Source organism: Hippopotamus amphibius, chromosome 1 (genome assembly GCF_030028045.1).
Source record: "Hippopotamus amphibius kiboko isolate mHipAmp2 chromosome 1, mHipAmp2.hap2, whole genome shotgun sequence".
Classification (NCBI taxonomy): domain Eukaryota; kingdom Metazoa; phylum Chordata; class Mammalia; order Artiodactyla; family Hippopotamidae; genus Hippopotamus; species Hippopotamus amphibius.
The window spans coordinates 161,818,238-161,845,659 of record NC_080186.1 but is presented as its reverse complement, the minus strand read 5'-3'; the positions used below and the strand labels follow the sequence as shown (position 1 = coordinate 161,845,659).

General features: G+C 39.8%; 2 protein-coding genes across 3 annotated transcripts in view; both read left to right on the top strand.

Moving 5' to 3' along the window:
- Nucleotides 1-15,600, top strand: part of LOC130858866 (pleckstrin homology domain-containing family B member 2-like) — a 35,539-nt gene extending 19,939 nt beyond the window's left edge. Inside the window, exon 3 of the mRNA XM_057745960.1 lies at nucleotides 14,639-15,600. Coding sequence (XP_057601943.1) covers nucleotides 14,639-14,914 — 276 coding nt within the window. The 3' untranslated portion in view covers nucleotides 14,915-15,600. The remainder of the gene's footprint in view (nucleotides 1-14,638) is intronic.
- UBE2D2 (ubiquitin conjugating enzyme E2 D2) overlaps nucleotides 1-27,422 on the top strand; it is a 59,879-nt gene that overhangs the window by 20,648 nt on the left and 11,809 nt on the right. For both annotated transcript variants that reach the window (XM_057733675.1, XM_057733681.1), the window contains exon 2: nucleotides 25,182-25,245. In XM_057733675.1, coding sequence (XP_057589658.1) covers nucleotides 25,182-25,245 — 64 coding nt within the window. The remainder of the gene's footprint in view (nucleotides 1-25,181; nucleotides 25,246-27,422) is intronic.

The window sequence follows — 27,422 nt, the reverse complement described above, 5'->3', positions numbered from 1 at the left end:
AAACGAAAAAAATTAGAAAAAAAAAAGAGTAGGAGAACAGCAGAACAATAGCAAGATAAAAAATATGATAATAGGAAACTATCAGAAGTGTTAGGAAAGTATTAAAAAAAAAAGATGGAGCAACAACTGGAAGGTAAAACAACTGCAGTAGCCTAAGTGAGGCAATAGAAAGAAAAAAAAAAAGAAAAAAAAAACCCAGAAAAGGCCTTGGCTGTGGGGGTGGGGGGAGGAGGTTAGACAATGGGCAGGGCCTTTGCTTAGAAAAGGCCCTGGGGGTAGTGGGGAATGGGGCTTAGGCCCAATGAGGCAGAGGGGCCCAGGAATGCCTCATGGTCCTAGGGGCAAAGGACCAGGTCCAGGTACCCAGCGGGCTCCCTGGGCCTGAGTTGGTGGGAGAAATGCTAGGCACCTCCCCTGGTCCTCCAGTCTCAGAGGGTCCCTCCCCCTTGGGTTCTCTTCCTCCTCACTCCCTCTCCTGTTCCCCTAGGACCCTCACAGCTGCAGGGGGCACTGGAAGGCAGGAGACCAGAATCTGACGCCCAACAGGCTTCCCAGGGCCAACTGGGCTTGGGTAACGCCTGTGGCACTTCCCCAGATTTCCCAGTCTCGTAGGGTCCCTGTCTGCCTCTCTTCCTCTCCCCCACCCCCCACTCTCCTAGCAGGCTTCCCAGAGCTAGTGGGCAGGGGAAATACCTTCTCTGCCTCCCTTGATCCTCCAATCCCAGAAGGCCCCCTCCCCGTCCCGCTTCTCCTCTTCTCCCTGCCTTCCTTCTACACCCCTAGGACCAGTGAGACCTAGAGGGGCCCCTGGAGGACCGAAGACCAGGCCTGGGGGGTGCAACAGGCCTCCCGGTGCCAAGTGGGTAGGGAGATTTCCTGCAGCGTCCTCCCTGATCTTCCAGTCCTGCAAGGTCCCCGCCCCACCACTGTCTGCCTCTCTTCCTCTTCTCATCTCCTCCCTCCCTCCCATACCTGTACGACCCACTCAGCTGGAGAGACCAAGGGACCAGACTCGGGAGCCCAGCAGGCCCACCAGGCCCACCAGGCCCAAGTGGGCAGGGGGAAGATCCTCCGCACCTCCCCTGGTCCTCTGCTCCTGGAATATCCCACCAGTCTGCCTCTCTTCCTCTTCCCCTGCCACGCTCCAGTGTCCCTGGGACCATGTCTGGGAGGGAACCCTGGAAAGTTGGAGACCAGGCCCGAGAACCCAGCAATGCCTTTTGCTCCTCCCCTGATCCTCTGATCTCAGAGGGTCCCTCCCCCCTTCTGCCTCTCTTCTTTTCCCCCACCGCTTCCCTCCTGTACTTCTAGGACCAATGGCTGGGAGGAGCCTTGGAAGGTGGAGGACCCACCCAGAAGAAATACCCAGCAGCGCCTCCCCTATTGTTTTGACCTGGAGAGATCCCTTCCCACCCCCACTGTCTACCTCTCTCCCTCCCCCTCCTGCCCCCCATGCCCCCAGGACCCTCGTGCTGGAGAGGGGCCCAGAGAGTGAAGGACCAGGCCTGGGAGCCCAGGGAGCCCAGTCGGCCTCCCTGGCCAAGAGGGCAGGTGAAATGCCCTCACGGCTCCCCATCCCCCAGTCTCAAAGCCCCCTCCCCCACCTGTCCGCCTCTCCACCTCCTCACCCCTCCTCCCTCCTTCCCACACCCCCAGGACCCAGGTAGCCCAGAGGGGGCCTTGGAGGGTGGAGGACCTCGCTGGGGAGCCCAGCAGGCCCCCAAGCCCAGGAGCTCAGCAGGCCTCCTGGCCTCCTGGGCAGGAGAAACCCAGTTGCGGTTTCCCAGTCTGATCTCCCCAGCCCCCAACCGTCCCTCCAGGCAGGAACCTCCCCCCTCCCCAGCCACCCCCCAGGGGCGCCAGTCCCATCCTGCTTCTCCTTCCCCACCCCCCTGACTTCCCCCAGGTCCTACCTGGTTGCTCCAGGGTTCCTGCAGTCTGCTTGGGCCTCAGGTCCCCCGCGGGCATCAGGCAACTGATCTATTTGTAGGGAGACGCAATCTCCACGTCTTCCCACACCGCCATCTTGACTCTGCCGCCCTAAATTCATCTTTTGCATGTGACTATCCAGTTGTCCTAGCACCATTTGTTGAAAAGACTGTTCTTTCCCACATTGAAATTTTTGCAGCAGTGTCAAAAACCAGTTGGCTGTGGTTGTATGGGTTTATTTCTTTTGTTTCTTTCTTTTTTTATTTTTGGCTACATTGGGTCTTCATTGCTGCCCACTGGCTTTCTCTAGTTGCGGATAGCAAGGGCTACTCTTTGTTGTGGTGTGTGGGCTTCTCATTAGTATGGCTTCTTTTGTTGCGGGTCACGGGCTCTAGGTGCACAGGCTTCAGTAGTTGTGGCGCACAGGCTTAGTTGCTCCTCAACATGTGGAATCTTCCCGGGCCAGGGCTCCAACCCATGTCCCCTGCATTGGCAGGTGGATTCTTAACCACTGTGCCACCAGGGAAGTCCCTATGGGCTTATTTCTGGACTCTCAATTCTGTTCCATTAATCTATGTCTGTTCTTATGCCAGTACCATACTGTCTTGAATACTGTAGCTTTGTATTAAGTTTAGAAATCAGAAAGTGTGAATCCTCCAACTTTGTTCTTTTCCAGCCTTGCTTTGATTTTTCAGATTCCTTCCATTCCTGTATGAATTTTAGGTTATGCTTGTCATCTTTCTTTTTTTTAGAGTGTACAATTTAGTATTTTTTTTCTTATTAGTAATGTATATATGGCATTTGGAATTTTGATGGAGATTGCATGGAATCTGTAGATAAATTTGGGGAGTATCTGGATTAGTCTTCCTATATTTTTCTTTTCTATTTTTTACCTTTTATCTACATTTTGAAAGACTTTCTCATTCTCAGAATGCTTGCTTGTTTCCTTCAAGGATTTTGCTCGTTTCATACAAGTAGTAGCTTCTCTTATCTTATATTCATGATAGTTTTTCTTTCGTTTTGACTTTTTCTTCTTCCTGTATGGTCTTTGTTTTCTTCTGCTTCTTTTTTTTTCTTCACATTGTTTTGATTTTTATCTTTCATGTTGAAAATGGCCAATTTCCATCATCATCAGTTGTTTATCCTTATTTTAGAGTAGGGCATTAAAAAACTGATTAAAGAGTCAGAGCATATGAGGGTGAAGTTTGGTAGCTGTGGGACTCAGTTTATGGTTTGCTGGCAGGGCTGTTTCTCATGATGAACCACTGATGTCAGTGAATTGTATAGCTCTTTATCTTGTGCTGGTTAGTTTTTCATGAGAAGGATCTTTTAATCTCCTGCCTGGAAGGTACAGGCCAAATTTCTAGTGTTCTCAGGACCACTAGGAACAAAGTGTGCATGTGAACATTTGCTTAACCTTCCTGATTTACATACCTCATCCATGCCATTGACTGTGCTAGTGTCTCTCAGTCCCAAGACCTTATGTTTTATCCTCTCCAGAGAACAAACCTTTGGTTTGCTTGGATGGAAAGTACCTTCACTGGTGGAATCAGGGAAGTAATCTAGATATCCCTTTGAGTTTAGCTTATTGTTGTTGTTTTTTTTAATTTTATTTACTTTTGGCTGCATTGGGTCCTCATTGCTGCATGAAAGCTTTCTCTAGTTGTGGCTAGTGGGGACTACTCTTGGTTAGGGTGCTCAGGCTTCTCATTGCAGTGGCTTGTCTTGTTGTGGAGCACAGGCTCTAGGCTTGCAGGCTTCAGTAGTTGCAGCATGTGGGCTCAGTAGTTGTGGCTTGTGGGCTCTAGAGCACAGGCTCAGTAGTTGTGGTGCACAGGCTTAGTTGCTCTGTGGCATGTGGAATCTTCCTGAACCAGGGATCGAACCCGTGTCCCCTGCACTGGCAGGCAGATTCTTAACCATTGCGGCACCAGGGAAGGCCCTAGGTATCACTTTTAGTTTTAAGTTTTAAAGTTTTTTTTTTTAAGCTCTTTATTGGAGTATAATTGCTTTACACTGTTGTACCAGTTTCTGCTGTACAACAAAGTGAATCAGGTGTATTTATACATATATCCCCATATCCCCTTCCTCCCACGACTCCTTCCCACCCCCCACCCCCACCCCATCCCACCTCTCTAAGTCATCACCAGTCATTGAGTTGATCTCCCTTTGTTATGCAGCAGCTTCCCACTAGCTAGCTATTTTACATTTAGTAGTATGTATATGTCAGTGCTACTCTCACTTCATGCCAGCTTCCCCTTCACCCCCAACCGCTAAAGTTTTTAATAAACTAGTTTTTATTAGTTTTAAAATTTGTGCCCATAAACAACATATAATACTGTTTTGGGCATTGTCAGAATTTACATATATGTTATGGAAATGTATATGTTTTAAATAAGATGCATTTTCAATGAATACAAATATGCCAACAATATATTTAAAAATTTATTCCCCCATGATAGACTTTTGTTTCCAAGTTTTTGCTACTATAGATACCGAAGCATCAATATCCCCATACATGTCTCTTGGTGCACATAGGTGAGAGTTTCTCCTTACAGTCAGCAGAATTGTTTGGTTATAGAGTGTGAGGCTTTTTATTTTTGTAAGATAATGCCAGATTGTTTGGCAAAGTTTTGAGATACCAAACTACAGGATATGAGAGTTTTTAATTAACTTTTTTTCTTTAAAAATTTTCATTATTATGAATATAACACACAACATAAAAGTACACAAAACGGATGCCTAATAAACTTAAGTGAAATTTTCAAACATATTCAAACACTGAGTATTCTATAACATATCACCATGTGCCCCATCACCCATCATTTTGTGTTTATTCTTGATTACCTCTTTTACCCTTACTGGATTATTTTGAACCCAATCCCAAATGTCATATAATTTTATTTGTAAATAATTGAGAATGTATTACTGAGAGATAATGCAGTGGTTCTCAGTGGGGGTGGTTTTGCCCACTAGGTGACATTTGGCATTGTAAACATTTTTAACGTCCCAGCTGGGAGGCTGCTGGGTGCTACTGGCATCTAGTAGATAGAGGCCAGGGAGCTGCTGAACATCCTACGATGCATAGGACAGCTCCCCACAACAAAGAGTTACCCTACCTCGAATGTCAATCATTTCCCAGATTGAGAAACCCTGAGATAAGGAAGTCTGAGGTGCTTTCAGTGGTCTTCCTGAACATGTGCTATTGTATTACACCCAAATTTATATTTTTAGGAATTGTAACTCTGAAAGAACGGGCACTTTAAAAGCCATAAAATATAAAACCCCTGTGGGTCTTACTATCTTTATGTAGCTGATAAAGTATTGGATATTTACATATTTTTAAATAGTTTGTGATTTTCTCCTAGATCAATATGTAACCCTTAAAAATGGCTGCTGTCTTTAAATTTAGCTAAGGTGGCTAGCTGATTATTTACCTTGTTATTGAGGTTTTAGGTAAACATTTATATCTCCTAAGATTAAATATTATTTGCTGTTATAAAGGACCTTGGGCAATATACTGGGTTGTCAAATCTGAAGGAATGTGGATCACTTGAAATAAACTACTTTTATCATGAGTTTACCCCTTAACAGTATTTTAAAATAAAAATATTTCTCTTGGACCAATAGCTTTCAGTAGCAGGATAGTTTGGAGGGTGGGCAGTTGTATGTGTGTCTTTTTAAAAAATTTTTTTGGCATTTAGCAGAATTAGAAATTTGGTATTTTGCTGAGAAACTGCTGTGGTGATAGTTGTTGGAAGGATCTATTATTGAGTCCTATTATCTTCAGAGACCACATAGTGGTAAATATCAGTTAGCTTTGCTGTATAGCAGATGACTCCAAAACTTAAAAACAACAGTGATTTATTGTTTCTCAGGATTCTGGATTGTCTTGGCAGTTTTGAATATATGGGGTTTTTTAAATGTATTTATTTATTTTATTTATTGTTTATTTTTTACTGTGATGGGTCTTTGTTGCTGTGCACGGGCTTTCTTTAGTTGTGGTGAGTGGGGGCCACTCGTTGTTGTGATGCGAGGGCTTCTCATTGCGGAGGCTTCTCCAGTTTCGGAGGTCAGGCTCCAGGCTCGGGGGCTTCAGTAGTTGTGGCTCAAGGGCTCTAGAGTACAGGCTCAGTAGTTGTGGTGCATGGGCTTAGTTGCTCCGCTGCATATGGGATCTTCCAGGACCAGGGATCAAACCCGCGTCCCCTGCATTGGCAGACGGATTCTTAACCACTGCACCACCAGGGAAGCCCAACTTGGTGGTTTTGTTTCATGTGTTATCAGCCAGGGTTGTTCCTGTGGCTGTGTTCAGCTGGCATCGGATCCAAGAAGACCTCTCTCACATGTCTGGGGCTATTTGCTGGTATGTGCACCACTGCCCCCCAAATGGCCTTTCCAGCAAGATAGCCTAGACCTCCTGTGTGGTGGCTTAGATCAGGAAGAAAAGCTGAAGGAGCAGGAAGAAAAGCTGTCAAGCCTCTTAACACTAGACTTGCAACTGACACAGTGTCATATTTGTTTAATTTTTTTTGGTCAAGCAAGATCCAAGGCCCTCTGGGATTCAAGGGGAAGGGAAATAGACTACTACTTGATAAGAGGAGTGATATGTTCTTATAGGGAGGGGAGAAATTGTTGGCACCCATCTTTGGAGGTTATGTACTGCAGGGGAAGTTGTAGTAAGCACTGTCTTAGTACTAACATATTTACTTCTTGGATAAGGTCCTTATATGTTATAAATTTAATTCTGTAGTACAATTTTGCTTCTTTGGATTCATTAAAAATAGTTCTAAATGGTTGGGTAATATTAAGTTAACATTTTTTCCAAATGTTAATTCAAAGAAGTTTTTTATGAAGATTTATTTGGTCAATCAATAGGAGGGAAGAAGGGAAGAGTAGAGGAGAAGGGAAAGGTTTGTTGGATGTAAAATCTAAAAATGTGATTGTTTTGAGGAGAAGTATAACCATTTACTTGGGGCCTTGTCTTTTCCTGTCAAAATAACTTTCTAAGTTGCTTTGTTTATTTTTTTCTCCCCCCCCCCCCCGCAACGTTTTTGAGATATAATTGACATATAACATTGTGTAAGTTTGTTATACGTGTGGATTTGATACTTACATATTGCAAAATGATTATCACCATAGTGTTAGCTAACACCTCCATCATGTCCCATAATTATTGTTTCTTTTTTTGTAGTGGGAATATTTTAAGATCTACTCTCTTAGCAAGTTTCAAGTATATAATACGGTATTATTAACTATGAGTACCATGTTGTACATTAGATCCCCAGAACTTATTTATCTAATAACTGAAAGTTTGTACCCTTTAACCAACATCTCCCTATTTCCCCCATCTCCCCTCTACCCCCAAGTTGCTTTGTTTAGCTTGGTGCTGGAGACTAAGGAAAAGGAATTAAAAAGATAGGATGTAAGTGTTCTAAAAAGCCATAAGTGTTTTGGAATTAAACTATTTCTTTCTTGTAGCATTAAAATGTAATCACTAGGCTTTTTTGAGTTTTTACCTGGCATTCTTTAAGTTTTTCCTGTAAGGCTTTTAAAAGCCTAAAGACCACAGAGGTGGCTCTCTTCTTGGTTGCTTGTCTATTCTGGAAAGTGTTGGATAAAATTGAGTCATAGGATGGAATAATTTTATATTACCAGCCTTGTTCTTACTGAGATGCTCATAAAACTCATGATCTTGATAACACACATGAGGCTGACTAGGCTGTGCCTTTTTTTTTTTTTACTTGATTTATAATGTTTTCATATTTTTCATGTTACCATATCAAAGAATAGCTTCTGCCTGCCACCTCTTCTTTGTTAGGTTTTGGGGTTTGTTTTTTTTTTTTTTTTTTTGGTGGTGGTGGTTTTTTTCAGTCTTGGCCACGCCACATGGCATGTGGGATCTTCGTTCCCTGACCAGGGATCAAATCCACACCCCCTGCATTGGAAGTGCTGAGTCTTAACCACTGGACCCCCAGGGAAGTCCCCAGCTCTTCTTTGTTAATCTCAAAAGTGCTCTCAGAATCCTCACGTAGCACCACTATAATGATTATATGGGTTAAACATTCCCTGTAGGTTAATTGGTCAGATGTGCCATATCAAAAACTGCTTTTATGAAAACTATGCTTTGTTCTTAATATCAGGAATATAAAATATTTTTGAAACAGGTAATAGTACCAAACCTTTCTCCAGCCTAACTATGGACTTGAATTTTCTATCTGGCCCTCCCCCAACCTTCACTGCAGAGGAAATGGAAATCCTTTTAGACTGTGAACTTCATCATAGCAAAACAGAAACTGTTCATTTGTCTTATTGTCATGGTACTGTAATATCTTCCCCCAAGAAGTGGTAAATGTTTATGTTACTGTGTAGAAGATACTTGATTAATGGCATCTCATGTGATTTTACTGTGGACAGAGAGCTCCTGTCTCTAGGCTTATGTAAAATGTAATTTTGAAAAGACATTTCTTCAGATGTTGTTGTTCACACTTTTTTGTTAATACTGTTTAGTGTCTTGTTTTGGAGGTTGGACTGTTCCAGGGAGATGCAAAAATCATTTTCTATCTGTTGGTGTTTGAATAGTTGTTATAAAATGTAATCCCAGGCTTGAGAATTGGTTGTGTGTGTGTGTGTTTAACTTGAATTGTATTTTCTGTGCTTTGATTTATCACGAGACAGTTTTGCAAGTGGTAGCAAGTCTTCAAGCATAGTGAACTTTAACAGCTTCCTTGACTATTGCTCACCTATCTTCTAGAGATTGTCAGTCTATATAGGAAGACTGGTTTAACTGTGGGTAGATTCATCATCTTGAACTCCTTAGGTTAGTGTTGGAGAACTGGTGAAACAGAAACTGACTGTGCTTTGGAAGAGTGAATAGTAAGGTCTGTGACAAGTGTTATTTTTAAATTTCAAGGATTTACAGTTCTAGGTGAATAGTTTTTATATATTTCAAAACATCAGAGTACCAGAACTTAACCATATGCTACTTACTAAATATAGTACATGTGAGTTATTTTAGGGGCGGGGGGGACACAGTTTTACAGGGTATAATGAGAAAAGGGATGTCATTTTTACCTTTATTTATGTATTTATGTATTTATTTATTGGCTGTGTTGGATCTTCATTGCTGCACACGAGCTTTCTCTAGTTGTGGTATGCGGGGACTACTCTTCATTGTGGTGTGCAGGCTTCTCATTTCAGTGGCTTCTCTTGTTGTGGAACACAGGCTCTAGGTGCACAGGCTTCAGTAGTTGTGGCATGTGGACTCAGTAGTTGAGGCTCGTGGGCTTCGTTGCTCCAAGGCATGTGGGACCTTCCTGGCCCAGGGCTCGAAACCATGTTCCCTGCATTTGCAGGCAAATTCTTAACCACTGTGCCACCAGGGAAGCCCTTTACCTCTTTTTAAGGTCTTCATTTTCCTGCCACTTTAAGTAGCCCAGAAGCACACCAAGATAATGATATCACCATTTGTTTATTCCTCCATTTTCTCAAGCTTGGGACTATGATACAAGGTGATCAGTGCTATAGAAGAGTTCTTTAAGTTTCTAGTTTGCTATGTAGTTGTTAACAGAGGTGGAATTGGCTGGTGCAGGTCCTGGTTATTCAAATGCCAGGAAGGGAGCTCTTTTCTTAGCATTTTAGTATTTTCTTTGGAGCTTAGTGAGTGCTGGAATCTTTTGGCATAGATGCTCCCCCATCTTTCTGTTAGCACATAGACTTTTCCCATCTACCTGGCTATGTGCCACTCTCATTTTGGAAATAGAGTGTTGACCTACTGCTTTAGTAGCCGAAAGGACAGGTAATTTCAGATTCTGACAGAGACCCTGTGTGGAGTCTAACCGGCCCTAACACCTTAGCCACCAGTGATCATCAGCTCCAGGAGCAAGAAACAGCTATTTGCCTGTTTTGCTTTTGGTACCATGTGTACCACCCTAATATTTTTGTCCCCTTACTTTCTACAGAAGTAGTCTTCTGGAATAGTTGTGATTTTCCTATCTTAACTCTGTTATTTACACAATCATTTTCTACTTTGGCCTTGATTGCCAAAATTTTAAACTTGTTCTTAGGTAGATGATCCCGTGGTGGCTGCAGTATCAAAATATTACTGCCTTTCCAAGTGCCTTACTTCACTGAAACTAAGATGCTATCGGTTGAAAGACGTGCTACTAAGAAAGAAAAGATATTGCTAGTTAAGCTGACATACCATTGATTATAGTATGCAGTTTGATTTCAGGTATATTAAAAAAAAATCTTACAATCAATGAAAGATGGTATTATCTTTCTCCAGGTGCTTAAAATTACTGTGTGTAATTGTAACAATCTGTTCTTCAACAGATATTTACTGTGGACTCCCCCGACCAGGGACTGTGCTGGAGGACAAGTCCCTATTTGTCATTGGGTCGAGAGACATTAAATAATCACACATATAATATAAACCATCCTGAGTTGCTAAAGCAGCTTGTACTTTTCCATCATAGTATTTAACAGGAAATAGAACGGAAATGGAGGAGAAGGGATTCTAGGAAACCTGTCTCCAAGCACAACATTTAAGTGAAGACTAAAGGTACATGGAGGTACACAGAGAATTTCAGGCAAACCGTTCCTAGCGTCTCGGACTAGTTGAAATTTAAAAGCTAATTGATTAAGAAAAAAAGTTTTGAAATTAGTAAATGGTAGTTCATATAGGTAAAATGAGATCTAGGAAAGGTTCTTGATCTTCAATAATGAACAAGGAATATTATCTTTAATTATAACAGAACATTTCCGTCCAAGTGGTTACTCTTGAAGTGCTCAAAGAAATGAACTCCTTGTTCTCTGGTGTTATCCAGTCTCACTCAAAAACGCCTATTCCATTCATGTTCAGTAATTAAATCTTAATATACTCTGTTTGTCACTATAGACTTTCTCTTTCCTAACCCTGTAGGTGATTAGGCTGAATTGGACTGGACTTCTGCTTGGAGGTTGTTTATGTGCTTTTGTTTATCATCTCATCTGCAAGTGTTTGAGCACCAATTCGGCTTGATACATAATACTGTGCTAGACATTCATTCATTCACTTGTTCAGACATTTGAGTGTCTCTTTATGTTCCAATCTGGGAAATGCAGTAAAGAATATGATATACCTTGTTTCTAACTCAAGGAATTTAGAATTAAGCATTCAAGGGGTAGAGGTAAGGGTACACAGAGATAGTTATGGATAAAATGTTGATCATACGATATTACTATACCATACCATATATGATACTGGATTTGTATAGTATAGTTAATAAACACTAAGCTGCTTAGAGAAAGAAGTCCCTGGGGAATAAAAAAAGATTTTTTTTCATCCTAAAAAAAGCAGTATGTGGAACTTCCCTGGTGGCACAGTGGTTAAGAATCTGCCTGCCAGTGCAGGGGACATGGGTTCAATCCCTTGTCCTAGAAACCACGGAGCAACTTAACCCGTGTGCAACAACTACTGAAGCCCGTATGCCTAGAGCCCATGCTCTGCAACAAGAGAAGCCACTGCAATGAGAAGCCACTGCAATGAGAAGCCTACACACTGCAATGAAGAGTAGCCCCTGCTCACCATAACTAGGGAAAGCCTAAGTAAATTTATTTACTTAAAAGGCAATATGTGAACAATAATCTTAATTATGGTTAACTTAACACTTAATTGGAAGTGTTTAGTGTCCCCCCCCCCCCTTTTTTTGGCTGTATCATGTCTTAGTTGGAGCTTGAGGGCTTCTCTCTAGTCTTAGGCACGTGGGCTTACTAGTTGTGGCGCACTGGCTCTCTAGTTGTGGCACGTGGTCTCTAGAGCATGTGGGCTTTGTTGCCCCATGGCATGTGGGATCTTATTTCCCTCACCAGGGATTGAACCTGAGTACTCTGCATTGGAAGGTGGCTTCTTTACCACTGGACTACCAGGGTAGTCCCTTGGTGTGTTTTAAAATCATAATTGTGCTATTGTGAAGATAGATAAAAGTGAACTGGGGTCTAGTCTTTTTTGAAACAATTTTTAATCTCAGGTTCAAAATAGGGTTAATTATATACATTGTCAGAATTTCATATTAGTTTCTCCTTTGTGAAACTTTAAATGTTCCAAAACAAATACAAATTGCTTATAACTCAGCTGTAATTTATTTTATAGAAATATCAGGGAATTCCCTGGCGGTACAGTGTGGTAGGACTTGGCGCTTTCACTGCCTAGCTCGGATTCAATCCCTGGTGGGGGAACTAAGATCCCAAAAGCTGTGCAGCACGGCTTTAAGAAAAAAAAAGAAAGAAAGAAAGAAAGAGAAAAAGAAATGTATAAGTCTGAACTCAACTCACTTCTTTCCTATAGTTGAGTTTTCCCACTTGCTGAATAGTGATAGACCTCATTATACTCTGACTTCCTGACTCCACCCCCCACACCTCCCCTGCCCCTACCCCTTTATTAAAGTGTAGCCCTGGTTGCATAATTAAAGTCAAAAGGACTTCCTAGGTGGTGCAGTGGTTAAGAATCTGCCTGTCAGTGCAGGGGACACGGGTTCAAGTCCTGCTCTGGGAAGATCGCACGTGCCCTGGAGCAACTAAGCCCGTGCACCACAACTATTGAGCCTGTGCTCTAGAGCCCATGAGCCACAACTATTGAGCCTGTGTGCCGCAACTATTGAAGCCCATGCACCTAGAGCCCGTGCTCCACAACAAGAGAAGCCACTGCAATGAGGAGCCTGCCCACCACAATGAAGAGTAGCCCCCACTCGCAGCAACTAGGGAAAGCCCATGAGCAGCAACGAAGACCCGGTGCAGCCAATAAATAAATTAAATAAATAAATAAATTTATTTAAAAAAATAAAGTAAATAAGGAGTCTAAAGAAAGAATTTTCTTTAAAATTTTGTAATTTTTTTAATTCCTTGTTTTACCTTAGGGTAATCAGGATCTCCTTGTTACATAGCACTTTAGATCATATTGACTATAAATATAAGTACAATAAGGTTATCTTGCTTAGCTTTCCTTTCTAGGTTGTGATATGAGTAGTACAAGCTTTCAGTATTTGAAAATTTTGTAGCGCAACAGATAGGATTATATAAATGACAATTTTTGCTAGTATCTTTGTATAGCATATCGTTTCCCTTTTAAAAGTTATGTGCTTCGTGAGAAAGGTGTTTTTCCTCCTTTTTAATCTAGAAAAAATGTTTTAAGCCAGAAACACATCAGCTATATATTTGATCACTACTGGAAGCTATCAACATTGTCTCACAAATAGCACTTGTAAGGATTTCCTGGAACTTGACAAAAATAACTTAAAAAACCAAACAAACAAAAACCCTGTCTCCGAAAATTAATAGAAACATATAATCACCTTAGAAAGGGAATTTATATTGTATTAACCATATCTGAGAAGCTTCTCATAATGAGCTTTCTTTTGCTGTAGACATTTTCTTAAAACATTTAAAACACATTGTGAATGTGTTTAATACCACCAAACTTTATACTTTAAAATGGATAAGATGGTACATTTTATGTTTGTGTATTTTACCACACACAAAAAAAAAACCGCACAGAAGTAATTTATAGTCCAGATGGGGAAGACAAGGTGTAGATAACTTTAGGACAGTATTACACATGTTGCGTAGATTTCTCTATGTCATGCTTAAAATTCTTTTATTCTACAACAGTATTTCTTTGGGATAAAAAATGTTCTTCGTTCCCTTCAGACGTTCCCACAGACATTCAGCATTTTCTGAGAATAAAATCTTGGGTGGGGAACGTGTCATTGTGAAGAATGGGCCAAGGAAAGAAGCAAAACCTGGTTCTGTGTTCAAACAATAATGTTTTCTTTATGCAGAACTTATTTAGAACCTTGAATGTTCTTATAAGGATGTGGATTATAACATTTCCCAAACTTATTTGACCCCTAAACCTATAACCAAAGCATGCTATTTTAGATTAACTTCCTTGTTTTATAGATGTGAAAGTTCTGATCTGGAGAAGTTGAGTGACTTGCTTAAAGTTACCTAAGAGCAGAATAATGAGAAAACATCAAAGGATATATATTTTTTAACATAAATACAAGTTTTTGTTGTTTTTGTATTTTTAAAAAATATTTATTTATTTGGCTGTGCCGGGTCTTAGTTGTGGCATGTGGATTCTTCCAATTGTGGCAGCAAACTTTTACTTGTGGCATGTGGGATCTAGTTCCCTGACCAAGGATGGAACCTGGGCCCCCTGCATTGGGGGCATGGAGTCTTAGCCTCTGGACCACCAAGAAAGTCTCATCAAAGGATATTAAGACTTGGAAAAACTGAATTTTGCCTGTTGCCCATGCTAATATCAGCAGGAACATAAATAGGTTGTAGAATAACCATTAATCCTTATGGAAACTTATTTTCATTAACATAATTACACACGAGATGGTTAGTTTCCAGAATTTACAGAAGGGTTGTCATATGGTGGTGAATGAAGATTCAGATGGAAGATGGTGTCTGTCATGTTCATTTGTATGTTCTTGGATGTTGGCAGATGAATTGGGCTCCTGGTTAAGCATGTTCTAGGGATAATTTTCCCTTCTCTAGACAATGATGAGGTTTGCAAGTTCCGGTGTGTTGAACAGTACACTTATTTTTGCCTGTGTGTATGGATTGAGGAGATAACCTTTTAAAACCCATACGTAATAAAAAGCTCGGTGCTCGGTTAAAAGAGGGGAGAGGTACTTGTTATTTAAGTCAAAGAAGTGTTTAGCTGACAACTTATGCTGCACCAACCCCTGAGCAGGCATATGGCGATGGTCCATACAGTGGTGCATACCCGCCAGGAACTCAAGTTGTCTATGCTGCAAATGGGCAGGCTTATGCTGTACCCTACCAGTACCCATATGCAGGACTTTATGGACAACAGCCTGCCAACCAAGTCATCATTCGTGAGCAGTATCGAGACAATGACAGTGACCTGGCGCTGGGCGTGCTGGCTGGAGCACCCACAGGCATGGCCTTAGGGTCTCTGTTTTGGGTCTTTTAGAGTCCTTGGAACCTGGATGTGCATAGCTTCTGATCCCCTGTGTGCAATAATATAATTTGCAGGGCATTTCTCTTTGTTAAAAATGTTTTTAATAATAGTTTTAATAGTTCTTTTGAAAGTAGTGACATCATACCTGTAACTAATCCACATAAGCACCACAGAGAAGGCTTTGGACTGTTGTTTAGCTAAAACGTGGACTATTTGGGGGCACTGGCTCATTCTAGGAGTTTCCTTATGGAACTCTCAGGATATCTTATTTGAACACACCTGTTTTGAAGGGCCATTTTCTTTTTAGAGTTAGGCCTTAGTGCTTAAGGGATAATTTATTTTAGTGTTATACTGGTAACAGGGTGATATATGAGTGAGTGAGTGAGTGTGGCAAGAATAGTTACAGCTTTTTTGGCTTAATGTCAGACTTTGAAACCTCAGACCAGAACTGGCTGCATGTTACTTCAGGAGTTGCAGGCTGGAACCTTCCTGAGGCAATGGTGTGCTATCCCCACAGCCTCTGGGGTTCCGCAGGCTTCCAGCAAAGCTGACTGCTCAGGATGATAGGCGGAGTGGCAGTTCCCCCCTTTAAAATAATGTTTTTTCATCATATTCTTACTTGTTTGTTTTTGGTATCAATCCTTGGAAAACATCCCAAATTAGGAGTAGATTTGAATCTCAGCGTTTTAGGGCTTTATCATTTAAAACTTGAAGAAGGCAAAACAATTACAAGCGTATGGAGGTAGATTTGCTTTATTCAGAGGCATTATGTTTCTAGTGTTTGCTTTGAGTATTTTTATTGCCACTTCAGCCTACTTATAGCTTATTTTTCTACTTGCTGAGAAAATAATATTAAGAGATGGTGAGGAAAGTGGAGTGAGAGCCATAGTTACAGTGTTACTGTTTCAGGGGATTGTGCTGCAGTGAAAATCCTTTTTTCCTCCTTTTGAAGGCTGTTAAAGAGCCCGTTTCCTGTCCTGTGCAGGACTGGGGCACTGTGGCTGTCCCCAAGCACTGGGGTGCCTGGAGCCCTGGTGGTAGCATGGTGGGGGAGACTCGGGTTATAGATGGGAATTGTGGCCTAAGGACATGAATAACCTGCTCAAGATACCACTCCACCCGACCAGGACACCAGCCTTATTTTTATTCCTGACTCAAGTATCACAGAGAAGCTTAAACCATTTAATTTTTAGCCCCAACTATATGTGAAGCTCTGGATTTCTGTTATTTCTTATTTCTTTATCTGTGTAAATTTTAAGACCTCAGTTATTCCAGTTTTCTGTCCCACATGCTTTAAAAAATGCACATTTACAAAGGCAGTTTGGCACATAGAAGATCTCTTCCCCTATATTCCATGTGGCCCTGTTTTCCATAAAATACACTCCTAGTGGCACAAATTCTGTTTTCATTCTGTGTGGCTGGTTACATACATAGTCTTTTGTTTCACTGGTCAACCCACTCCATCTCTAAGGCAAGCTTAAATAGATCTATCTCTGTATGAAACCAGATGCCAAATGAACTTTGTGGTGACCACAGGTCTCTTTTCCTAGCCAATTCTACTGTACTTGTTGACACTGGATAGTCTGTTTCCAGCCAAAAAGAAATGTACTTGACTGTCATCTCTTCGGATGTTTGACAGTGGTAGGAAGTTGCCAGATGTGATGTGTGACAACAGTGGTTTTGATGGTTAAAGGTGTTGCTTTAGTTATTTTATATCATATGTAATAAGAATGGTTTTGTTCAGATGGTAGTCATTATTTAAGCTGTATGCTTAACTTACAAAATACTAAACTCAGTTTTTAATGTTGCATTGGGGTATTAATTTTGAACTTGGAGTTACTGGAACCACAGATACTGAGTTTTGTCCCTGAAATGCCTTTGAAGCAAATGGTTGGTCTCCCTGAGTTCCCCTGGCTTCACTCTGACAGAACGGGGAGAGCTGTGGACTCAAGCTTGGACCCCCATCCCCAGTCCCTGTCCCTAGCGGGGCCAGCCCCATTGGGCAGCTATAATTGAGTTTGGAAATTCACTGTTACTAGTGACTTGATCCTGGAAGGAAATGCATACTTGGTATAAAGGTTGGTCGAGATACTTCATTTCCCTGGCCCCAACTCTCGTAGATGCCAGTGCTTAGGTAATCCTAAATCAAGAAGTTAGGTGAGTTGGAAGGAACTTGTTCAGGTTTAGTCAGTATTTTACTTCCACGTGTCCTTTAAATAATTGGCCGTTGACATTGCGCACACGCCAGTCTGCTTGTTTCTTAGCTCTGTTCTTTTAATTCCTTGAGTTTACTTCAGGGTCTTAGGTGTAAAGAGAAGGGAGAGACCAGAGGCTGTATTTCAGATCATCATCCGTGAAATGGGCCAGACCGAGATGTGAGATCAGGATCTTAGGAGGGGTTTCTGCCATTGAGACAGAATGACCCACGTTTATTTTCTGCATTAATTGTGATCCTTTGTGATCTTTCTTTCTCCTTCCCAAGTTTATGTAGACACCGACTTGGAATGCAGTTCCTTTTTTTCCCATTAGGGCTGATCTTTTTTTCTGATTGCTTGCCTGTCTCCAGCATTCTGTTGTGTCCTCAGAACCTTTTTTCCCCTGTGTATGCAAATCGTATGTTTATAAGTGAAAATGTTAATACATTAAATGATTGGTAACCTTAAAAAAAAAAAGAGAAGTGTTTAGTTGGAAAAACTCATCTGTATACAAGAATGTGTGTATGAAAATATTTACCAAGACATTGTAATAGTGAAAAATAGGAAATAAATGCCCATCACCTAAAGAAAGGAAACATGGTTTAGACACCCACTAGCAAAATAAACAGCAGTAAAAAGGAATAAACTATAAACTAGATCTTCATGGAAAATATCTCACTATGTTGAGGGAAAAGCAAAGTATAGAAGAATACATGCCATGTAACACTTTTTAAATAAAAGTTTAAAAAACATGATAGCAGAAACTAACACAACATTGTAAAGCAATTATACTGCAATTAAAAAAAAAAAGTCAATGGAAGAGGAGAAAGAGTATTCCTGAATTAGTTTCTGAATTTTCATAACTGATTCAGGAATATCTATGTCTACTCAGCACATAAGAGATGGCTGCAAACACAGTCTTAGAACTTGCATTTTGGTCAGGCAGCCAGAATTTAGTGGCAGGAGGCTAATTTAAATATCTTCGTTTCTTTGGATTGTGTCAATTTGTAATTAGATTGGAGTTGATTTGATTCAAAATTGTAGTTGGAATTGGTTTTGCTTCTGTTACTTTGTTTCAGCAGTTTAATTAAAATTGTTTAGGATTAAAAAAACGATAAGACTAGGTTGTTTATGGACACATAGAAAAGTATAAAAGTATGCAAGAGAATGATAAACACTAAATTCAGGGTAATCATTACTTTGGAGAGGAAAACACAGGGGACCTCTTAAAGATCCAGAGTTGATATAGCAATGTTTAGAATGGGCAAAGCTGGGTGATAGGTTTGTGCTGAGTATTTTCTATACTTTTAGTTGACTTGAATTTTTTAAAAGAGTATAGACTTTAATCTCAAATAAGGTTACCACTTCTGCATATACTCAGTTCAGGGAAAGATTGGTATTGATACATGTTCCTATCAGTTTGTCTGTCTTTAAAATAGAAGGCAACATTAAGAGGGAAATAGAAAAGATTTGCAAGTGCCAAGGCATTAAGTCTATCAGTACCAGATAATTTGAGATTCTATAATTTGATATTTTTAGAAATTGATTTTCTTTCAAACTCATCTAGGATAACTGAGTTACTAATATTTCATGAGTTTTAAAAATTTGTAAATTTAAATACTCTAGCAGTTAATTTTTAAATGAATACTAGCTTCAGGTATTATGCTGGACACATAAGTTAACATTTCTGTTGCAACCCTGGTAAGGTAGGAGTGGCGCAGGGAGAAGGCAGTACTGTGGTAATGACAGACTGCTTCCCTTCAGTATGTCTTGACACGTGGAACACACCTTATCTAAGTCTCATCCCTTTCTTGATTTCTTCATTTTGTGATACCATTTTGCCCTTCACCTTCCCTTCACTTTCAGTCTTGCTGGTAGTGAGTTTTCTAGCATTGTCTTCTGTCTCTGATGCTTAATTTGTCAAACATAAAGGCAGTCAGGATTTAGCGTACATCATAATTTCCTGGGGGACTTGTTAAAACACACATTGTTAGACTCTTCTGCAGAGTTTCTCTGGTTGGAGCCTGAGAATTTGCATTTCTGATAAGTTTTCTTGTGATAATGATGCTGCTGTGCCAGGACCTCATTTTTGAGAACTGCTACTTATTCTAGCTGTTCTTTCTTTGCATTTCATTCATCTTAAAGGAGGTTCAGCTTGATTTCCTGGGTAACATATAGATAGATTCTCAGACCTTCTAACTTGTACATTTCTACTATTTTTAGATTCAGACTAAAGAAGCATGATGTTGTAGAACATGTATAGTAGAACAGTGTCCTTACTCTAATTACTAGTTGCATGTTTTCCTTGGGTTAGATATTTTGTATCTTATTTTTTTTATAAAATTGGGGATTGGGGGTGGGGGGGACTTGAGGGAGGGTGGGGGGGAGTCAAGGGAGGGAGGGAATACGGGGATATGTGTATAAAAACAGATGATTGAACTTGGTGTACCCCCCAAAAAATAATAAATAAATAAAATAAAATAAAAAATTGGGGATTGGTCTAGATGATCTCTTCTGACATTGAATCATAATTTCTGCTTAAATATTCTCATATCCTGATTGTTGAATCATAATTTCTGCTTAAATATTCTCATATCCTAATTATCACCACCAAAGATCCTTGATTTGTGCAGCAAAATTTAGAACTATTAAAACTTGACTTTGGAGCCAATTTTCTATGAAAGTAACTATAACGTCTCATTGTCCCATCTTGTTTCTTTCACCATATGCCATAGGGTAGAGACCAAAATGGTGAAACAGATCAGTATTTCATGCTGTCTGTATTTTGCTTCGTAATTGTTAAGACTGGGGAAAGAGAGTTTTTAAAAAATAGCTAAGTGCTTCCTAGGTGGCGCAATGGTTAAGAATCCACCTGCCAATGCAGGGGACACGGGTTCAATCCCTGCTCCAGGAAGATCCCACATGCCGCAGAGCAGCTAAGCCAGTGCGCCACAACTATTGAGCCTGCGCTTTAGAGCCTGTGAGCCACAACTGTTGAGCCCATGTGCCACAACTACTGAAGCCCACATGCCTAGAGCCTGTGCTCTGCAGCAAGAGAAGCCACCACAATGAGGAGCCGGCACACCACAATGAAGAATAGCCCCCGCTCCCCGCAACTAAAGAAAGCCCTCATGCAGCAGCGAAGACCCAGCACAGCCAATTAATTAATTAATTAATTAAAGAATAGCTAATAGTAGCATTAATTTTTACCAACTAATGACCTGAGTACTTAAGGATATAGTGAAAGGAAAATCTACATATCCCTGGGAGGACCCTACAGTGTTAGGAAGTTCTCCCCCCACCCCGTGCAGTGGAAACGAGGAGTCTGGACCACTAGACTGCCAGGAAAGACCCAGGAAGTTTCTTTTCTTTTTGCTTTTTGCTATAGTGCTATGATATCTGAGGCTCGGAGGCTTTAGCATTCTGTTTTCTTTAATAGTGGTGCCTTTTAAAGAAGGGTTAAAATCCTTTGGAAAGTAGGTATTCTTAAGGAGTAATATGAGGCATTATAATCATCCCTGGGTATCTCTTCGTTGGAAATCTTATTCCTGAGCCAAAAAAGATAGTAATAGGAAATGTATTTAAAAGTTTGAGGGGCTTCCTAAGTGGCCCAGTGGTTGAGAATCCGCCTGCCAATGCAGGGGATACGGGTTCGATCCCTGCCCCAGGAAGATCCTACATGCCATGGAGCAACTAAGCCCGTGTGCCACAACTATTGAGCCTGTGCTTTACAGCCTGTGAGCCACAACTATTGAGCCCATGTGCTGCAACTACTGAAGCCCACGTGCCTAGAGCCCGTGCTCAGCAGCAAGAGAAGCCACGGCAATGAGGAGCCCGTGCACCACAACGAAGAGTAGCCCCCACTCACCGCAACTAAAAAGAAAGCCTGCACACAGCAAAAAAGACCGAGCATAGCCAATAAAATTTAATTAATTAATTAATTAATTAATTTAAAAAAAGTTTGAGGACTTCCCTGGTAGTCCAGTGGTTAACACTCCATGATTCCACTGCAGAGGGCATGGCCAAAAAAAAATTTTTTTGAGTGAATTAAACCTTACTTGAAAATAATTAAATTAATTGGTATAAGGTTTTGGGGCTGTTTGAACTAAGATAAGAAACACTTGGGAAAGTTTCAGAGAATCAAAATTATTTATAACCCTTAATCTTTAAAAATAAACTACCTAGGGACTTCCTAGGTGGCGAGGTGGTTAGGAACCCACCTGCTGATGCAGGGGACACAGGTTCAATCCTTGCTCCAAGAAGATCCCACATGCCTCGGAGCAACTAAGCCCATGTGCCACAACTACTGAGCCTGCGAGCCACAGCTGTTGAGCCCGTTTGCTGCAACTACTGAAGCCTGTGTGCCTAGAGCCCATGCTCTGCAACAAGAGAAGCTACCACAGTGAGGAGCCCATGCACCAAATGGAGAGTAGCCCCCTCTTGCCACAACTGATGAAAGCCCACATGCTGCAACGAAGATCCAGCACAGCCAGTAAATAAATAAATAGATAAATAAAAATTAAAAAATAAACTACCTAGAAACAAGGGGCGTGTACAGCGTCAAAGAAAAAAATTTTAATTGAGAACTATTTAGTAAAATCCATGGTTTATTCCAAAAATAAGACCTTTGTTTTAATATTTTTTTATATTTCAAGGAAAATTAGATTATAAAATCTTTTTAGAAATTGAGGATTCTCTACCTTAACTGTCAAAGTTCCCTCCTCTTTTTTTTTCTAAATTTAATTCTATATACTTTATTTCTGTATTGCTGTTTCTACAGAAAAGAAGTTTTTCAATAAACAGAAAAATTCCTTGGTTTTGGGTTTTGTCCTAGCCCTACTCTCAATCCCAGTAATGTATAATTTGCTATATGATATACAAGACAAATCTGAATACTATTTCTTTTGGAATAAGAAGTCAAGGAAATTAATGTATAGGTATGTAGCCATATGATAAAGCCAACTGTTAAACAAAAAACAGCCTGATGTATTAGGGTATTTTTTTTCTGCCCAAGTGATCTGTCTAGATCAGTGCCTTTATTTAATTTCAAGATTCATCTTCATTTTGTTTTGTTTTGTTTTTGGTTATGCCACTTGGCTTGCAGGATCTCAGTTTCCCAGCCCACAACAGTAAAAGCCCAGAATCCTAACCACTAGGCCACCAGGGAACTCCCTTCAGTTTTTTTGTTTTGTTTTGTTTTTTAATGTTTATTTATTTATTTTTTATTTACTGGCTGTGTTGGGTCTTTGTAGATGTGTGCAGGCTTTCTCTAGTTGCGGAGAGCGGGGGCTACTCTTCGTTGCAGCACACCAGCTTCTCATTGCAGTGGCTTCTCTTGTTGTGGAGCATGGGCGCTAGGCTCACGTGCTTCAGTAGTTGCAGCAAATGGGCTCAACAGCTGTGTCTCGCGGGCTCTAGAGCTCAGGCTCAATAGTTGTGGTGCATGGGCTTAGTTGCTCCGGGTCATGTGGGATCTTCCTGGCCCAGGGATCAAACCTGAGTCCCCTGCTTTAGCAGGTGGATTCTTAACCACTGTGCCATCTAAGAAGTCCCCTCCCTTCGGTTTTAACCTTAATGCAGGGACATCAAATTTTGTAGCTTCTGTGTTTATTCATTCTAACTGGGTTTTCACTATTTTGATTACCCTTCAGGTGGTCACAGCTTTTTATAGCTATTTTATTTCAGTCCAAATTTATAGTCAGAACTGGTAATTTATTTTTCAAATAGGCAATAAATATACTTGTTAAAAGGTATAAAAGGAATACATATAGTTCCCATTCTCACCCCCAAAGCAAGCTTTCCTTCTGAAGGTAAATACTGTGAACTAGCTTCATGTGTATTCTTCAGAGATATTTTATGCATGTACAAAGATGAATGGATATATGCTTTTTTAGTAAACAACTTTAAGATGTATGTTATATACAATAAAATTCAACAATTTTAAGTATACAGTTTGTTTTAATAAATATATACACAGTTTTGCAATCCCTACCAAAATCATGATATAGGATATTTCCATAACCCCCCCACATTTTCTCGTGTGCTTTGTAGTCAATCCCCTCCAACTCCCTTTGGCCCCTGAAACAATTGGTCTGCTTTCTGTCACTATAAATTTGCCTTTTCTAGAATGCATATCAGTGGAATCATACAGAATGTAGTCTTTTTATGTCTGACTAATTTCACTTAACATTATGCTTTGAGATTCATCCATATAAGTGCCTTGAACCAAGGAGATGTTGAATGAGCGTGTTAATTGTCTATTAGCTTAAGTTTGGGTTAAGGTTTATTTTAATTAATTATATCATACTTGCTCATGAAGTGGACTGATGGATTTTCTTAATGGTTTAAATTTTTTTCCTTTCAATTTTATTGAGATGTAATTGACATGCTGTTTAAGATGTTCAGCATAATGATTTGACTTACATGTATCATGAAATGATTACCATGGAAAGTTTAGTGAACATCCATCATCTCACAGATACAAAATAAAAGGTAAAGAAAAAAAATTTTTTTTCATTGCAGTGAGAACTCTTAGGACTTATTCTCTTATTTGGTAACATACAACAGTTAATTTTATTTATCATGATGTACATTACATTTCTAGTACTTATTTATCTTACAACTGGAAGTTTGTACTTTTTGGCTACCTCACCACCTCCCCTCACCTCTGATAACCACAAATTTGATCTCTTTTTCAGTGAGTTCTTTTGTTTTTGAAGTATAGTTGACTTACAACAGTATGTTAGTTTCTGGTGCACAGCACAGTGATTTGATATTTCTATACATTACAAAGTGATCACCACCTAATGAATCTTATATTCGGCTTAGATAAATGTTAGTCAAAAGAAGTAGATTAACTTTTGTATTTCATATCAAACAAGCATTCTTAGTTGTAGTGACCTGTATTACAAACATTTGGGAATGGAAACTGTGCAGTAAGTTGTGGGGTTTTTTTGTTGCTGTTCTTTGGGTTTTTTTCCCTCCTTGAGGTGGGCAAGGAATCTCTGTTGTGGAAAAATACAAAATCCCCAAACTGAGATATGAAAGAAAGTAAATATTTTAAAATCTTTACCTCAACCCCAGCACTTTAAAAAACAAAACAGAACTTTATTTCTATACTTTATGCTTTGTACTCTGGGCTTATAGATTGGATGAAACAGGATAATTGATGTACGCAAATGACGAGTTGAATAAGTTAACTCAGAAGAAGGGACTTAAATATCTGTGTTACAAGTTAAAAAGTTTATTTATATCTCATTAATAAGATTTTAAATAGCTTTTATTACTTTAAAAATCATAGATTTTATGGTTTTTACTGTTGTAGTTTTAAAATATAATTAAAATATAATTAAAACTAGTTCTCCCTCAGAGCTTGTTTTCATCTCAAATACCAAGCCAAGGGGAAAGGGAATATAGTATGAGTTCCTGCTTTGTGGTTTTTCAGGCATCCCCACCCAGTAACAAATCTCAAGTTTGTGCGTTCTTATGTTAAAATAGCTAAGAAGCTGGCATCTGGTTATAGAACATTACTACAAGTAGTTCCATCTCTGATTACAAAACTTTATGATGGGTTATATTCAGCCAGCCTTTGTAATACATCCCTTTTTAAGTTTTTTTACTACCTTTGGAATCTTGGTAGTGGATATGAGCTGAAGAAAATATCAGCATCTTGTCAGATGGTTCCATATAACTTGGAACATTTATGACTTAAAGCATTTGTCTGAAGTGTAACCCAATGGTTTTGAGGTACAGAAACCAACCTTTGATCTTTTTTGGAAACTAATAAGTAAAGTTTTTAGTTAACAGTTTTTGTGGTTCTTTAGTACAGGATAAATGTTTACCTTCCTTATATTTAATACCTACTAAACTCCGAACAAAGCAAAAATGATCTAATTTTAAAAACATACATTTGCATTCAAGAATACTTTAAAGATTTCTTTAATCTACCCTTCTCTGATTTTGAAGGAGTACTCCTAAAAGAGCTTTACTGGTGGGACAGAGAATACTGGTAACAATGACAATTTTAGTAATGGATAAAAGTTACATTTATGTTGAATACATTTCTTTTTTTGCTCCTTCTTAAGGAATTGAACGACCTGGCACGGGACCCCCCAGCACAGTGTTCAGCAGGTCCCGTTGGAGATGATAGTAAGTATCTAAAAGGAATGATAGAGTAAAACATAAAACAGCAGAACAACCTGCCTCTGGGAAACTCTGGGGCTGATAAATATACATCTCTTAAGGTTATTTTGAGTGAAGAGATAATTATGCAATAAGGAAGAGGCAGTATTTACCTTTACTTGCTCATGAAAGGTGCAGTTTTAGGTGTATCCCATCATCTTCTGTGCTGTTTATTACAATTTGAACCTCTTCTGCCAGACATTGTCTGTGTAGTTGTCCTGGCTCCTTCTTACCTTCTTCCTTCTGGGTATTTACCTGAGTCAAAATATATGAGCTTTTACCTACAGCAAGCTATTGTTCTTTCAGTAAGATAATAGTAAAGATGATTGGGGTGGGGGGTGTATGTATGTATGTAAGTCTGTGTCTGTCTTTCTATTGACTCATACTTGCGAAGACAGCTACGATTTATTTTTAACATCCAGTCTATCTCCTTAATCTTGTCTAAAATAATTTCTTGTATCTTATACATGTTGGATAATAATTTCGCTTTTTTTCACTTCGTCTCTACACAGCTTTTTCCCCTTATACTGTCTTTTAGCCTTTTTAAAATGGAGGATAATGTGAACAGACTGTGTTTTGCAACGCAAAACTAATTCACACACAAAATATGCAACATATAGCAAATAAGGAAAAAATGAAATATTCTCGGAGTATACTTGGAAGCATTTTTGTAAGAGAAGTATATAGATTAAGACAAAAATAAATGAGATTATATTAGCTTGTGTGTGAAATTAATTTTTTCCTCGTTTTTCTTAAGATTGTTGTTTTAGTTAGCTAAATCCTTAAGAATCAAAGGAAAGCCCTTGTACAAGGGTTACTTTATAGATAAAACAGATGTTATAAATTATAAGACTAAGTACTTGTGATGAAAAATCCCATTTTAAGTTATGTTTAGACCTGTCCAGTATGAGTAACTATAGTGTTTGATACCAAACAGGACAGGCCAAGTACTTAAACACACATTATCTCATTTAAGCCTCACAATTCTTTTAGGTGATTGGGAGAGAAATTGTAAACTATTTTAGAGAAGAATCTAGTGAGAGGCTTCTGGAAGTTCCTGAGGTGGACTCATTCTCAGGTTTTCTGATTCTAAGTTTTGTCATTTTGTGGTATTATATAGTCCATCTGCATCAGTGTGGTCATTCAGTTGAAAGCGTCTTTTTATTTCAGGTAGATTCCTCAAAGTTGAGAATGGGTGATTTTTTAATTAAAAGTGTTTGATGTCTGGGGATTAGATTTCATTTTTGAAGTTCTATAGTGTGCTAAAGTAATTTGCCTTTGCTTCTACCATAGTTAGTACTATTACATTCCTTTCTCAGATTGAAAAGTGGTTCCCTGGAGAGCTAAACTCCCCCAAAGCACAAGCAATAAAAGAAAAAGATAAATTAGACTTCATCAGAATTTAAAAATCAGGTGCAGCAAATAATACTATTAAGAAAGTGAAAAGACACACAGAATGGGAGAAAAAAATTGCAGGTCATATATACCTGATAAGACATATTTATCCAAAGTATTTTTAAAAAGCCTTTATATGTCAGCAATATAAAGCTAAGGAACCCAATTTTAAAATAAACAGAGGATCTGAGTAGCTGTTTCTCCAAATAAGATATACAAATGGCCAATAAACACGTGGAAAGATGTTCAACATCATTAATCATCAGGGAAATGCATATTAAAACCATAATGAGATGTCACTTTACACCCACTAGGGTGGCTGGAAACAAAGAGTCAAATAATAGGACTTCCCTGGTGGTGCAGTGCTTAAGAATCCACCTGCCATTGCAGGGGACATGGGTTCAGTCCCTGGTCCGAGAAGATCTCACATGCCAAGGAGCAACTAAGCCTGTGCACCACAACTACTGAGCCTGCACTCTAGAGCCTGCAAGCCACAACTACTGGGCCCACGTGCTACAACTACTGAAGCCTGCACACCTAGAGCCTATGCTCTGCAAGAAGAGAAGCCACTGCACTGAGAACCCCTCGCTTGCTGCTTGCCACAACTAGAGAAAGCCCTGCGTGCAGCAACAGCACAGCCAAAAAAAAGTCAAAAAGTCAAATAATAACAAATGTTGAAGAGGAGGTGGAGAAATTTGAACCTTCAAACATTGCTGATAGAATGCAAAATGGTATAACCAGCTTGGAAG